Raw genomic sequence first — 17,139 nt, 5'->3', positions numbered from 1 at the left:
AATCTGAAATTTGAAAAGATCATGTGGGTAACAGTCACTGAAAACTTTTTCTCAAGTTTCCCACTTTATTAAGTAATAATAATAATAATAATAATAATAATAATAATAAACTGAGAATAAATGAGTAGTATTTTGAGATTAAATTTTAAGTTAACAAGAAGCTGTCGGGTGTTCTAGAGTGACTTCATATTCTTGAAATATTGTGACTTTATTCTTGAAATCTTATTGTGTGTACAGTGGAACCTCTACTAACGAACTCCTATACTAACGAACTTCCCAAGATACGAACCGGGCATGAGAGTATTTTTTTGCCTCCACCAACGAACCATGGCTCTAGAAACGAACCCAAGCCTCCGCCGAGCCGGCGGCTGGAAATGACCACTGACCCCAATCTGCGAGTCTCCCAGAGCCCAGACTTGAGTGAGCTTTTAAGATTAGCAAATTGTAGCTTTAGCAATTTAGCATTAGTGTAAATAGCAGACATCAAAAAAGTAAAGCCGTATCTACGCTTCGTCTCCCCACATTCACCCGCCTACTCTCCGTTATTCCACCCACCCCCACCTCCCGTCATACAGCCAGTGCCTGTGTTACTCCTCCAGCCAGTCGTCACGTCTTCAAGGTAGCGATATGTAACCACTTCAAACTTTATTTCTTTTTTATTACTGTTTCCACTGTATTTCTCTTTTATTTTTTTAATGCTACATGTATTTTTTTTTTTACTAATTTGAGAGTTTTGTAAACATATATCAGGGCAAAATGGGTGACTTTCGGGGTGGGGGCTGGAACGCATTAATTTCTTTTGAATTATTTTAAATGGGGAAAATTGACTAAAGAAACTAACTTTTCCACTTACGAACCGGATCACGGAACGGATCAAGTTCGTAGGTAGAGGTTCCACTGCATTTTATTTTGATTTGTTGTAACAATTTGCCACTTACACTTATATGGCCAAAATACATTATATTTATTTTGTTGTTTATTTTATTGTATTTATTACTATAATTTTTAGAAGATGAAATTCTAACAATCCCAAAAAGCAGGGCTACAGAAACATCAGCACCCCAACACCCCCCCTCCATGTCCCTGGGTGTTGGAAGAGCACAGCATGCCTACTTAATCACCGGGACACTGGGAGTGATCCCAGAGGGGTTAGCGAGGTGCAAATATAGAAAAATTGCATGTGCGACTCTCTGGAACACAACCACACCAAATTCACCATGCACCTATTTACAACAAAATAAATAAACACTTGCAAAACAATAGCTTAAGACCATTAAGCACTTTTCTCACACAGCACATAGTATAACTGATGATAGCACTGTGATTACTTTGCAGGATAAAATACTAACAATAACTCATTTTAAAATATTAGTAACTGTTTTGGTTTGTGAAGATGCAGATGCTGTGGAATTAAATTTTGAATTCTGTCTGCATTACAAATGAGAGCACAAATTAAGGGTTAATGAGAGACGCATAGAAAGAAGGGTTAATGCAATAACTACAGCATTATCATCATTCTCTCAACTCTGATTTACAGTCGTGTCTTACCCAAATAGATAGTGCTTTGTTTTTTTTACAGAGCTATGGAAACAAATCACATCAGAGTCTACAATCCTACCACCTACCGCCTTGATGAAGATGAAACACTTCATACAAACAAAACAACCCCAGGACCAACTTCAAAGTGCAAGGTCAAGGACTCCAGCTCGGTCAGCATGTGTCCTACAGCAGGGCCAGGGGGAATCTAGGCAGTCCAAATGACAGAGTGGACGGACTAAGAGAGGAAGGTCTAACATACAAATACCAGACTGGCCTCATTGTTTTAAAATAGCTTCCCTCTCCAGTAGATGTGTCAAGCTTGGGTTTTGATAGAGGAAGAGAATAGAGGGCTCAATGTACCAAAAAATAAAAAATTCTGTGGGAGTTCAGACACAAACTGGAGGCTTTCTGCCTCTGGGCTGAATGAAATGGGCACACAAACAGCTTGTGCATGGAAAAATATAACCCAAGTCGTATAAGCATTTGATGGAGGACAATGGAAAAAAAATGTGGAGGTTCACAAAAAGAGTGAGAGTATATATTGTGGCTGTTTGAGTGAAGTTGATAACAGATTCCATTCAGTTTACTGTTTGAGCAACTAGTGGTGGCTTATAATACACAGAATTTCAAAACCAGGTAGTAATTGGTTCATTAACTGTGGTAGTACATCATAGTAAAACTATGCACCCATAGATTGTTAAGAGTCTTTGTTAAGACTGTTAATGTTTCATCTTTTTCTGGCACATTTTAATGCTCTGACCTGCACCTGTGCTCATACATACAGCCGAACTGCATGGATCTGTCCTCTATTTCAAGCTATTCACTTCATAATGCACCAGCATGCCTTGTTCAGAAAGAACAGCTTTGTTCTGTCTTTTAGCAACAGACTCTCATTTACAATTCTGCAAATATGTGAGAGCAACAGAGCAACATACCAGTCTAAGTGGAGTTAATTAACAACACTCAAGACAGAAATATGATTTCAGCCAAAAAACACAGACACGAAGTGCTGAAAGAGCCCACCATTGTGGATGCCCCGATGAATGGTCCACTTCCCTCTGTGCAGAATGAGTGCGGAGGAAGGCAGCCTTAGCTTAAAGCCGGCCTGCTACGCTAGCTGTCAGGGAGGCCTTCTCCTGCTGTCAGGCTAGCACTGAACTCATCCATCACAGTCATACCCCCTCCAGCCCACGTCCCATCACCATTGGGGGTCCATCCCAAATAAACAGCCCTATGCAGCCCATGCATCTGCAGCCTGGGGCTTACATTCCTGGGCCTGTGGTTACCATCTTTGCAATGAAAAGCACCAGTCCTGCCTTGGAAGGAACGGAACCTCCTGACCCATTCCTCCACAAAACCACTCTGGAGCAATGGAAGGTGATGCGATGGAAGAGTTGGAAAAGCAAACATGGATTTGACGAAGAGAACAGACTGTGTCTCAGAGAGCCCAGGGAAAATGCTGGGACCCAAAGCAAAATCTCAGACAATCCACAACCCCTCTGCTATTGTATAGTTGGGTTTCTTCTCTGTAATGAATTCCTTGGTCAGGATTTGAGAATGGTGTCTTCACTAATAAAACACAGTGTTTGTGAACAGCGTTATTTAGACTGTGCCTTTCCCACAAGATTTCCCTACTAGCTGATTGTGTGGAGACTGGATGATTGCTGTGGGGGTTTCTCAGATTTAATTAGTTTTTGTTATATAAAGTAGAATGATGAGATTTTCAAAAGTCAAATAACTCCTCTGGTGTTTACTGGGAGGCATCATGAAAATGTAGCAATGCAGAAGCCCACAAAGACTACAGAAAATAAATAATAAAAAAACCCTCACTGCTGAATTGATTTATTTGTGTGGATTAAATTGAACTTTTCACACCATAAGATTCTTTCAGTTTTTTTAAGTGGGTTACATGAAGAACACTGCTGACCTAAATAAACAAAACTCTTCATTTCTAACATAGTTTTCCTCGTCTTGTCATTACCTATGGAAATCGCATTCCTAACACAGTATTACTGCCTTGATCATGTTGGATGTCTAAGCCTTATAGCTCTTAAATTGCGAGTCCATCCTGAAATAATCTCGCTTCAATTCGCCCATGGAAAATGTCAAGCCATAGTCTTTATGGTGGAAAAGCAGCTAGAAAAAATACTCGAGGAGTGAGTGTCCCCTAAACTTAAATTGATAGAAAAACCAAATGCAATGAGTCAGAGGAACAATAATGGCTTCCATCTGGGACCTGACCCCAGTTTATGAAGGATAATTCCAGCATAAAAGGCCCAAAGCAAACCTGGCAATGACTGCACTCTGAAGAACAAAGTCACCAGCCTGATGTATGAGCAGGCAGTGTGTCCTGCAAAGGTGTCAAACAATTACCATATGAAGTAGAGACACAAATAACCTGCCCTACAGTCCAAGGCCATGAGTCAAAGCCTGACTAATACAGCCTGGGCCTACTGGGGCAGAAAAGGCCTGAGGAGGCATAGTGACTGTGAAGTGAGTAAACCCTAAAACTGAGCCACTGCTCCCTCCAGCGCACACTCTCTCACGCACTCTGTCTCTTCCCCAAACACAGCTAAATGCCAACCAACTCAACATTCATGGGTCAGGAGAGATTGGATCAGCTCGGAGTTCATACAACAAAGCAGTACACCAACACAGCATTCTCAGACAGGCCAGCTCAGCAAACAAGCTCAAGTCACAGAAACATACTTTTGTGGCAAGCCCTTTTGTCGTAACTGTACTTCTTTAGTAGGTCAGTGTAAATGAAAGCAATTGGTAAAACACCAGCCTCCTCTTCCAAGGGGGAAGAGATCAAGGACACAACCCTGAGAGTTGTCACTGAAGGATAGGCTCAATATAATCAAGTCTTGAAGGCAGTTACTCTTTATCACAGGGACAGGAAGCTATGCTTATTCCAATTGTGGTACCGCACTCACAACTACACACATATAATCTCGGTCACAAGCGAGACTTCTGAAGATGATTTACTATGAGGGTGCGACTAAGTGTTATGGCAACCAACAAAGTCTGAACAGAAAACAAACCAGTACTTAGAAAGCCAGAAAGCCAACCCCCTGTGTTTAACATGTAACATGTGTTCTCACAGATTCCAGTCAAACACGCTCAAAATCTGCTTTTTGTCTAATCACTCAATCTGGGTTTTAATTGAAAACATACAGGAAGGAGAGAATTAGCTGATTTGTAGCTGTTCTGTTTGCAAGTGAGTCCCCTGGTTAAAAAGTGACAATAACCAGTGAGTGCTTTAATAAAACGAAGTGAATATTTGTCCCCCAAGTCTGAGTAAAACCAGGCTCGGTCAGAAGCCCCGTTTGGTCTTCTCATTACTGCAAATAGCCCCAGTAGAGTCCTGGATCAGGATGAAACCTGAAAGCACTGGAAACTCAACAAGTAGAACATCTCACACTCTGTTTTTCATTCCATGTGGGAGCACTTTGGCCATTCCAAGGTTTAGCCATTGTTTAGGAGTAATGATGTGGACCGTCAACAGTGCGCTGACATGCGGCGATGTCTTAACAACATACATGAACACTGCAAGTTTGTCTGAGACGGAAAAGAGGGGGAAGCATTTAGAGATAGGTGGAGAGTGATGCAAAACATGTGGCATGTGATGGATGCCTAGGCATTTCAAAGAAAGACTTCCACCAAAAGAACCAGTTCAATTTCTGATTCTTGGAACTAGCAAAAAAAAAACGCTTTGGTGCTTGGTTGATGAGAACCAAGAATACGTCATCACTAGAAGGCATTACAGATCACTTGGTTCCAGCATTGCTGTGGCTGAATTTAGTGCCAGAGCTGTAGACAAACAGACAGGGTCATGACAGGGTCATTGTTTATTCTTTGTTTACAACGGGTTTAGGTCAAAATCAGATATGATGCATGTCTGTAACTTTTGCTGAGTTCTGAGTTGTCCTACTAAGCTTGTGGACATTGTGTCACGCTAAACACAGCCCCAGAAAACACACAAATGGAGAACGTTCCTATTTCCTATTTATTTATTTAACACATTGTAAATGATCCATCCAGCTCTACTGCACAAGGACAATTAGTTTGAGGCTCTGTGCTCTTTCTGGAGCTTCTTAAGCTCAACATGCCTACAGTCGATGTCACAGTTCATGCTGAAATACCTCTTCATGGTTACAGCTGGGAATAAACATTTTATGTCAATAGAAACATGCAGAACAGTTTCAAATTAGGTTCATGAATGGGAATCTATTTAGCTCTTCATTGGGCGAAAAGCACTAACTCACTAATCAGCCACTGAGCATGAGCGAGTCCAACCACCTCACAGGACTTCAGTGGAGATGCAGATATTATGTGGGGGAATGACAGATGACCTGGACTTTATGATTCCTGTCCATAACTATGAAAATAATAAAATATGTCTGAAAGAATATCAATCAAACTCAAATGTCACATTCAGGGGGAGGGAGTTCGGCCACTTTATGGAGGACTCAGTGTTTTATTTTGCTTTGGTGCATCATTAATTGTGTCCGGTATGCCGAGCATAAAACTAGTCAAACTGAGCGCCCAGGGAGTTCAGGACTTAACAATCAGCATCTGAGAATTAATGAGCTCCTCTAATATGAAACAAACCATGGCAAGCAAGCACAGCCTCCTCCTGAGCATGCTCTAGGCATTACAAAACACACTGTCATTATCACCAAAAACCACCAGTGCAAAACTTAGAATGAGGATGCTATGTGACAATGCTATTTCTGCATTTAAGCTCTGCTGTTAACACCACAGTTTCTCACAAACTGGTCAGAAAACTGAGGAGCTTAGGTCTGAGGAGATCCATCTGTTCCTGGGTCATGTACTTCCTTACTGACAGACTACAGTGTGTCAGGATTGAAAGGCACACCTCATTCACTCTTATCCTGAACACTGGAACCCCACAGGGTTGCGTTGTGATCCTCATGCTCTGTTCATATACAACAGCACCCCATCCACTCTTCCAACACTACGATCAAACTTGACAACAACGGCATAATAGTTGGCCTTATGTCAGATGGCGTGGAACGTGCCTATAGGAATGAGGTGTAATGTCTGGGAGAATGGTGCAAAGTCAACGTCTTGTTACTCAACACCTCCATGACAACTGAGATGAGACCATCTCCACCTACTCATATACACATAGCTGGGGAAGCAGTAGAATGTTGAGGACCTGAGGTTCCTTAGGGTCCACATATCAAAACAAGAGGGGGCACAATGACTTTTTGAGAAAGCTGAAACTGGAAGTAGAAGCTGGACTTCTACTGCATTCCCACTGATAGCATCCTTTTCTAGTACCTGATCACTGGGTACTCCAGACGCAGAATCTCAGAGAGGAAGCATCTGCATCACGTGTTCAGCATGGCAGAATGGATCACTGGAACTCGCCTCCCCTACCTCTACAGTTTCTACGCTAGCTGAATAATGAAGAAGGCTTGATGCACCAGCAGAGAAACAACACACCCTGGACACCGCCTTTAGCAACCGCTACCGTCTGGCAAGCAGGACGAGGCTATCCCACATGCTCACAAACAATCTGAAAAAGGGCTTCTTCCTAAGAGCTGTAGTCTGGCTTAGGCCTGGGTGATAATAAGCAGAGAAAAACTGTTATTGTGATTCAAATTTAATATTTATCAGAAAGAACCACTTCTGAGCATTACACAGCCTTACACCATAGCCTGTTGTGAGCTGCATCCCAAACCACATACTTCTTTTCTTCACATACTACACTAATTAATGCACTTCTAATGTTGGTACACTGTTGTTTAAACATATTATTGGTGCAGCAAAATGCGGTTTGAAGCACAGCCATGATGCTGGGAAATGATTTAGTTTGCCAAACAAATCTGAAACCTCTTTACTAATGAAAACAAACTGTTGCTGTATGACCGCTTAATACTCAGTATCTCCTGAAAATGCAAATGTTTATTGGCAGTATTAGGTAAGGTACACGTAGATAACCACTTGTGGAAATATTAAATAAATCTATGTTTAAAAGAAATGAATTATATTCTTCAGCATATACCTACACTGATAAGAAAAGAAGATTGAAGTAAATGTCAATGTGATGAGGCTAAATAAACCAAACAGGAGCTTTATTTGCAAGAATAAATGAGGAGCATAATCTGTCAAACAGCATTCTTACAGGTCAAAAGTCAGTCATTACCAGTTAACAGTTAACAGTAACAAACCTTTCTCTAACCACAGTACCTCATAAAGAAACAGTGCACCTCTTTTGGCCATCACATTAGGCAAATGGATGTTGAAACTGAGGTGAAGCAGTAAATAGGATGAAAAAAACTATTTTATATATATATATATATATATATATATATATATATATTTTTTTTTAAATGATCACAATATTTCCTGTCATATTTCATTTCAAGGCTAGCTTCATCACCCCTCCCCACCAGAGACTACCACTTTGGACATGCTGAGTCTCTGCACAGTCACTTTACACACTCTTATATATGTTTCATATATTGCAATTAATCACCGCGACCCTGAAATGGAGAAGCGGAGAAGAAAATGATGATGATGATGATGATGATGATGATATTGCAATTAATATTTTCAATGATCATACTGACTTATGAAAACACTATAAAGATTCTGTTTGTAAATTGCAGGAGGCAAACTGTAAACAAAGTTTTGTGATTTTTGCTCATTTATATCAAAACAAACTGAAAACATATCATTTCTAGCAATTAGTTTGAACTAATTTAAAAATTGTTTGATGTGTTTCCATCTCTAATTTCACTTATTTCATGTGTCATTTTGCTTTTGGAAAATCCTGAATCTTATATATATTGAAACCAAATGCCAAAACCAAACACCTTACATTCAGAAAGCCTCTATCCTTTTCTGAGCATCTCTCTGTGAGCAAAAAAAAAGTGTCAACATTCTGAAGCAACACAGTTTGTAAAATGTTTCTATTACCAACAGTTTTTGAATGCCAACAACGGCAAACATTTGGAAGCATTAAACCCTTTTTCCTGAAAAAAAAAAAAAATTCTTTAGATGGAAACATAGTTAAGGTGAGCGCTCTCGTGGTACACATGCCTGCGAATGTCAGAGCTGGACGAGGGCTAGAAGCCTGTGACAGTTCATCACACAAACAAGATCCATGCTCAGATCTCCTTGAAAAGTAAGAATAGTGTCAGTCTGCATTACACATAGTACTTGGGCCCAGCGCCTTTCATCCAGCGGGGCTTTAAGGGCTTGTTAAAATAACCCATTGCACTTTCTTCAGCAGCATTAATAAGATCTGATAACTAATCAGGGATAGCAAGCATGGGGATTGTATATCCCGGTAAATCCAAAAGGAATGTAAACCATTGCGGCTCCCAAAGGAGCCCTGTAGCAGCTGCGAACATGGGAAGCCCGGCGAGCGCACACATCCGGATCATATACTCCTTTTATTTGCTGTTTTAAGATCAAATTATGGTTAAAAGAATTTCACACAGAGATTGGACAGTTCAAGTGCTTTGCTTCATTATGATAACAGGTCATATATTTACATCATCCGGTGACTTATTCTAAGGGTACCTTTGCACTTGCAAGAGGGCCAAAGTCCATTTCAAAGCATACAATCATGAGCTCTTGAGAGGTGATGTACAATGTGAATGGAAACATTTTCACAACATTATTGTTACTGCTATTACAGTAAAACATTCTTTAAATACATAATGAGCAACTGAAAATCCACTTAAGAAATACCTCCTCCCCCTTCATTTCTATATTGATGCTATGATCTAAGTAATCTTCATTGTTGTCTGTCCTACCACATACCTGTCCCCTTTCAACAATGAATGTGTCTAAAACGAAATCCAGCTCATAATAAGTCATTACAAACTTAAACCATATCAGATATCCTAAGTGCTTAGTACATGTTTTAAGTGCATACATAGCATACTAATAATATTCTTCAGTACTGTGTCAAAGCTGTCCTTATGAATCAGATACACACTCAAAGTGTTGAAATGGTGGTTTACACACCTCAAAATATCAGAAAGAGCGACACCCAGGCTCCCTGCAGTAATCAATCCGTTAACACAGCAGGCCTGCAGAGTGATCTCTGCGTTAGGCCCTTCCCCTGCAAATGTGGCTATGAGGACGGCGGTGCAGCTGTCACACTCTGGTAATATAAGCCCTTATTAGTGTCCATTAGCCAGTGCCGAAACTAATAAGAGATTGTCAAATACATCCAAACATTCACACAAACTCCACACTAACAGTAGAACACAGCAAAAGATGAGTTTAAAGGAAAGTTGAAAGAAAATATATGTCATGATCTGTTTTTCTGCATAGTGATCATGAGGGCGATGATACATGAAGCTTCAGTTACTGAATCACAGCACACAAAAGCACTGTTATAATTTAAAAACGATTCATTTCACTGTCCATTTTTCCAAACACGCACATTCACTTACTCATTTTACTGATTCCTTCCCTTATTCACACATTCATTCCCTCATTCCTCCACCCATTGTCTTACTCTCATGTCATTATCACTCACATCAAAGTAACACAATGAATCCCTTGTCAGGCGCCTGGTTCTACACGCCACAAATGGGTGCTGGGATTGATAAATTGTTTGGAGCAGTCACCTTCAGAGGCATAAGTGCTTTGCCAAACCACAGGCTAGAACACTGGCCAGCAAAAATGCATGACCACGCACAACTATTTGAAATGTATGGTCAGGCCTCAGACATCAGCATTTGTATTTAGTTTCACTGGAAGAGTCATTTTGGCTGCTTCGACACTTCATTCCAATCATGGTGTAAAACGAGAAAGTGGAGGGGAAAAAAAAAATCACCATTTATAAGATTTGCATTTGGTGAATAACAGATTGGCCAAAAATGTTCTAAATTAAACTTAACAAAAGAAGTTGCAGAAGTGCAAAAAAAGTATACATTATAACTTATAACTTATAAATTATAATAATTCCAAAATACATGGCTACAACGCTAACATTAAAAAATAAATCATAAATTATATTAATTATATAAATTATTATTCAAGTTGATTTGAAAAATAAAACCGCACTGCAAAAAATGAAATCTGAGCAAGTAAAATTGACTTAAATTTAGTCTAAATATCTAGTGTTACTCTAATGTAGTAATCTAGTGTTACTCTAGTGTAATTTTATCTACAGAAAGTGTCTTATTCCATTGGCAGATATTTTTGCTTCTTTTAAGCATCATTTTATGTTATCTCCTGAATTAAGCAAAAATATCTGTAGATAAAATTACTTAAAACAGGTAAAAATACGCTAGAAATAAGTTGAATAATCTTATTACATTCTTACGACAATTTCCAAATGAGTAACACTAGACATTTAGACTAGATTTAAGTAAATTTTACTTAGATTTCGTTTTTGCAGTGCGTTTACTGCTTACTCAATCACTAATATCACAGAAGTGTTTATTTAAAATTATATTACACAGAATTCTATACTCAACGAGCCTTCAATAACCCATATTGATTTGCATTTGATGAATTTGGCCGAAACATGTTCTCAGTGAAACTTAACAAAAGAGGTTACAGTGTTTTTTGTAAATAATTTAAAAATATGATTATTAAAATGGAGTGCTCATAACTAAAATTATAATATAATGTTATCATTTTACAAAATATCAGAAATTCCTAACATAAAATGCTAAATATGTTAACATTAAATACAAATCATATCAATTATACTGGAATCGTACACACACGCACTTCAAATATTTTTCTAGTTAGTTGCTAGTTACTATGTGGTTAGTCAATTACTAACATTACTCTGCTTTAATGCTTTTCAAAATATAGATCTTTTAAATGTTTGCATGATACATTAAATGACTGGAAAGTTCTCTTCTCCTGAATCTGTAAATGCAAGAAGTTTATTTAAAGTTATATTATACAGACGTTTATACTTTCAATTGTTTACGCTTGTTCATGGGCCTTCAATAAACCATCTTCCTTCCACCAATTACATGCTCAATAAAAGTAAATGTTGAAGCAGTGTGGTGGTCAAATACCACAATGCACTAATGAGAAAAACACTTTCCCTCCAGTTTTACAACATCCATCTACAGAGCAACAGTATACTGGACTGGCAATGTGAAACAGGAGCCAAAAATCTCATCATTTTCTCATCACATGAGTTAGTGTGTTTCAGATAGGCTCTTAATCAAAACACACTCATAACCACTTCAGCAGCTGTTCCACATATACTGTTCCACATCTCTATATCCAAGGCAGGATCACACATGTACAGACACTCTACAAGTTGAACGACTTCCAATCATCAATACTCACATATCCATGAGCACTGAGGAGTACAAAACAACATGGTAAAAAATCCCAAACATCTCAGGGCCCAGTTGGAGTGGAGAGGAGGCACACAGAGCACTTCGTGAGCTGTGGTGATTTCTCTTGGGAGACGGCTTAACTCAAATAATACCACAGACAGGGCTGAGTCTCTGGCAAGCCAGCTGCCAGCCAATTTATTATCAGCCCTCTCAACCACAGCTCCTCTCACAATTATACATGCCAGCCAAAATATATGGCTTAGTATTGTGCATACTCTCCAACAGCTCTGCCTATAATGAAGTCATTCATTCAAACTTTGATCTTCATATCTAATCTGACATTATAAACATTAAGGGGCATAGAAAACACTATCCCTAGACCTGGTTTAAAACCCTGCATTAAAATGTACATAGAACCAGAAATCCTTACCGATCTTTAAGTCTATGTTGTGTACAAAACCAACACATTGGCTGTAGTGTAGAGAGCATACTTTTTTGAACACTCCTAGGAAACACACACCCGTACAAAGCCCCCACCAACTGTCCTGAAGACTAAATACACATCCATTCTGTGTCCTCTGATGAGGTGATACAGAGGAGTGTTTCACAAGCTTAACTGCTTCAAGCTGCTCTTTGTGGATGCCTGCACCACAGATCTATTCCCTCCTCTGCTGGACAGTGTGCTCATGTTCCTTTCTCCCAAGCACACACTCGCCATGGCTGACAGATCAGAGGTGTGTCTGTATTACAGTGAGAGAAAGGGAAAGGAAAATAATAATACAAAAACTTTGCGCTCTCCAAACAGAGGACAAATTCAACTTTCCTGGGAGTTTCAAACCATCTTCATTCTCAGCTAAACAAGCAACCTCAGTTTGATGTTGCAGATGGTGACTAAATGAGTAAAATAAATAAATGAATGAAATTCCAGCAATAGATTCTGCTGTCCCATTTAGGGCTTTGGCCACAGTATTGGTGCTAGTACATTACACTGATGAAAGGGAGAAAATGGGCCGTGAAATGAAAGGCAACTGCAAGGGGAAAAGTGAGAGAGTGAGAGAAGAAGAGAGAGAGAAAGACCCTACCTTGACAGGTGACTCCCCGGTCCTCGTAACCAATGTTACACAGACATTTCCCAATGGGAACCAGCCATTCTCCTTCAGTGCTACAGTACATTTTAGGTGGGTCCTCCTCCTTAGAGTTGTTGACGCAGGAGCCCCGTACTTCTACTAATGACTGTGTGTCCATGGGCACAGTGTCGGGAAACATGGCCAGGTTCCTCACTATGAATGGACATTTCTTAAAGTACACGCGCACTGACACCAGAGCCACACAGGCCCCCACATCCTGAAAAGCCAAGTAGAAGCCTTTCTTACTGACAGGACCAACCTCTCGCACTTCTGTGTTGAGTTTAAGGATGCGATCCCCCAGGTCCATCTGAGTAAAGCTCTCATCGGCTGCGATGGTATCTATTTTAGAGAACTGGTGCTCGCGGAACTTGCTGCCCTCGTCCTCATCTGTCTCCTGGTAGTGCAAGTTGAAGGTTTCTTTGCAGGTCCCAAGCACCAGGGGGATACTGTTGCAGTCCCTCAGGGTGAATTTCAGCTCCACATAGATCTTCTGGGCAGAATTGCGTGGGATCCAGTTGGTCCTCAGCCAGTTGTTCTGGCTGTACTCCATGACATTGCACACCTGGAAGGTCCGAATAGGTGTGTAATGTTCATCCACCCCACTGATCTCCTCCCACTGCAATAAGAGTGAAAGAACATTCATGAGCATACAGAGGATAACACCTCAATAAAAAATAATGACCACTGAGTTCCACTGCAACAAAAGCCTTTAAATATGCAAACAGTTCAGTGTAAACCACTGGACTATAAGGCACCTGAGAAGTAAGGCCTTTTTTTCTTTAAGACAATGACATTTAGAATAATGGACAGCCTCAAATGAGTGTTTTCCTCCTTTCATATAATTAATGAGTAACATAATGAATAGTCCCTAGCACTCAGAGGCCACTGCTGAAAGGGAGGCTGAATCTGAATCGTTTCATCACACGAGTGTTTTGTCATATATTGTGACCAAAGTCACACTGCAGCTGGATTCATGAAGCCTTTAGGTTTAACACACATAGAATAAATGATGAACTGAGAAACTGTTTCCTATTACAATAATATAACACTCTCTGGCTCTCCTTTAGGACTGAAGTTTATAAAAGCCCTTAGCGAAGTCAAGCTCACCCTCTTTAGTGGCCATGAGCTGTTCATTACCAAGCAGAACAAAAGTGCCCTCAGACTGAAGAACTGCCTATTTGTGTTTCATCTGCAGCAGCGTTTAATGAAACACCCAAGAAAGAGTTTGAAGAGAGTTTTGTTTCCATATGCACTTGGTCACCATCGTTCTGAAGAGAATATATATATATATATATATATATATATATATATATATATATATATATATATATATATATATATATATATATACATAATATTTTTTTTTCCCCTTTCATGTACATTTTTTCGTAAAGGCAATTTACGAAACTTAAATCAAAGGCAGTCATACACTGATTAAATACAGAAATGCAAAAACAACAAAAATGCTATGAATGAAGGCCCATTTAAAAAAAAACTTTCAATACAATTTTCAGATTTTTTCCCCCAAATTCCTAGCACAAATATAAGATGCAACTTTCAGAGATTCAACGTTTGAACATTATTTTTCTGTAGCATACATGCATATAACCTCATAGCAAATGTGCACCACTGCTGCTGTCATAAAACCCTTTATTCTCTTATTTTTTGAGGCTTATTTTTTATGTTTGGAAACATTACCTGCTATATACAAATTTAAATTTCCTAAGGAACAGGCCAAGTGAAATTGTCCAAATATAATAATCGTTTCTCAGTTCCACTAATTATATAGCTGATGTATGGGTCCAACCCCCCCACCCGCTAAAGTAATTCCAGTGGAGATTCTAAACTGGGGCCTAAAGTCTTGGTTTAAAAGAGCAGTTATGTCTACCCTGGCTAAAAGCCTTATAGGGCAAAGGGTAGTTCTTTTATATTGGAGCTCAATATGAGGTGTTAAAACCACAGATGAATGAAAACTGTTCTTGGTATCATGTGTTTATGAATTTGCAAGTGAACAACTACACTGTAAAGTGGAATATATCACTGGAAAGTTCAGGTGGTGATTTGTCTAAGTTACTTTCGTTGCATGAGGTATACTTTGAATTGCCAACTTGTGTTCACCAGCATAGCAGATGCCCCAAATGAGATCCAGGTGCTTGGGCTGCACTGCATTATCATATAACAGGGAATAACTGTGCTTAGACCATAGCTGCCAAAGTAAATGGAAGTTCGTATATGATGTGTGGATCATACACTTGAGAATAGCAAATTACATGATCTGTCTGTTGCCATGTATGACATCATCATGGCAGACGAGGCCTGTCTATTACAGGACCCTTCTCTAAGGCACAGTGCTGAGTTCAACAGACTTTCAGAGGATATTTCTTTTACCTGTTCCTTAGAGAGGGCTGATAAACTCTCAGAGCGTCAAGATACAACTGGACAGCATGTCTGTATCTCTCTGTGCCACAGCAGGAGACATCAACTTTCTGCTTTGCAACTTAACACTCGACGGGCTTTCTGAAGGATACTGTGGGTTTCTCCAAATATCACTTTACAAGAGTAATCTCCCTCCAGCAAGGAAAGCAACAGGGAAACGTGGAAATCAGCAGTTGGTACATTTGGCAAAGCTGTGGCCAAACTCCCCCTGTGTGCACACTCACTGTGAAGACAGGCCAACTGGTAAATACTTTCGACTAATAGATTCCCTGGCACTAGTGGACAAAGTGGAGGAGAGCTTATGTTTCAGAGATATGTAATAAAATTATAATCCTCCTCTTTCTCATCTTACAATGGAATTGCATTAGTTAGAGAAGATTGACATTTACGGCTGCTTTCGGCTAGTATCACATGCAGACTTCCTGTGTATACAAAATTCTCTCCATCAGACCCTGCTCTCTTCATTGTAATGCAAGTGAGGACAAAATTAGAGCCCGTCTTGCTTTCAAGATCTCCATTACATGCCTGAGCGCTGACGTGCCACAGAGGGCAGTAAAGGATATAAAGGGTAAATACATATATACAGATCTATATACACATGCACATGTGGATAATAATAAACTACGAATGTACCGTCCTTCCAGTAGAAATAACACTGGATATAAAACACAGAAGTGAACTTATTAACCCAGAGTGGCTCAAAACACTCTTATAGCATACGTTCATGCGTCAATAGATAGGTACCCTTTTTAAAAGCCCTCTGTAATGCTAGGTGTTAAGCAGCGTGAATTCCAAAATGCTATGTTATTATTTTGGGTAACAGGATGTAAGAATCTTTAATTAAATTACACTGAAATACCATACTGTTTATGTATTAACAAGAGGGTGATATAAGCTCTAAAGAATTTTAATTATACTGGGTAAAATGTTAGAAAATAACTAGACTGCAAAGTTAAATTACACTTAAATGTCTAACAGTTTCTAGACATTAAGTCAATAACAGACAGACAGAGTGAATAATTTCAAGAGAAACTATTATTTGAATTAAGTACAAACAGATTGATAGTAAATTGCACTGTAATATAAGCGAGAAATGAAAGAAGCAGATAGTTATACATGCTAAAATAGTGATGAAATTAATCCTAAATACACAAGCTATTCAATGTCAAAATTTTGATAATATATTTTTCTTTATACCAATTTATGCAAATTCACACTGTATTTTAATATATATATATTACTGTTTATTAATATTATTATATTACTGTTTATCTGTTGAATTAGAAAATACCTAAATTAGTGGTACATACATAAGGTATATTTGACAGAAAAATGCTTATTTTAATTTTTCAAATGCAGGAGAAGTGTTAAAATATTTTTACTTAGGAAAGAAACATATATAAATTGCCCAAGGCTATTTAAAAATGTGGGTTTGACTGTATGTGTTTATTACTTAAGAAGGAAGATTAAACTAAGTTTTAGAATCATGAAATGACCCTCGGTGTTATTTTACTGGCTCCAATAACAATTTCACTGACCAGCCGCAACATAATTTTGTTTTCTACACTCATTGTACATTTTAGCAGCTCCACTCAACATAAAAGGTACACTCTGAACTTCTACAATTAATGACTGTTGCCCATCAGTAGCCACTGGACACTGCCCACAGAGCACTGTTGGCTGGATATTTTTGGTTGGTGGACTATTCTCAGTGCAGCAGAGACACA

The 17,139-nt window shown here is 39.1% G+C and overlaps 1 protein-coding gene across 5 annotated transcripts in view; it reads right to left on the bottom strand.

The window, feature by feature from the left end:
• The window catches only part of epha3 (eph receptor A3), a 196,529-nt gene that overhangs the window by 61,179 nt on the left and 118,211 nt on the right, over positions 1-17,139 (bottom strand). For 4 of the 5 annotated variants that reach the window (XM_066641189.1, XM_066641191.1, XM_066641188.1 and 1 more), the window contains one exon: positions 12,932-13,592. In XM_066641189.1, coding sequence (XP_066497286.1) covers positions 12,932-13,526 — 595 coding nt within the window. In that variant the 5' untranslated portion in view covers positions 13,527-13,592. Of the gene's footprint in view, positions 1-12,368; positions 12,590-12,931; positions 13,593-17,139 lie in introns of those variants that run through there. The other variant, XM_066641193.1, reaches the window with a different exon arrangement.

This window comes from Hoplias malabaricus, chromosome 12, assembly GCF_029633855.1.
Source record: "Hoplias malabaricus isolate fHopMal1 chromosome 12, fHopMal1.hap1, whole genome shotgun sequence".
NCBI lineage: Eukaryota > Metazoa > Chordata > Actinopteri > Characiformes > Erythrinidae > Hoplias > Hoplias malabaricus.
Note: the sequence above shows the minus strand (reverse complement) of the source record. Positions and strands in the feature narration are given on the sequence as shown.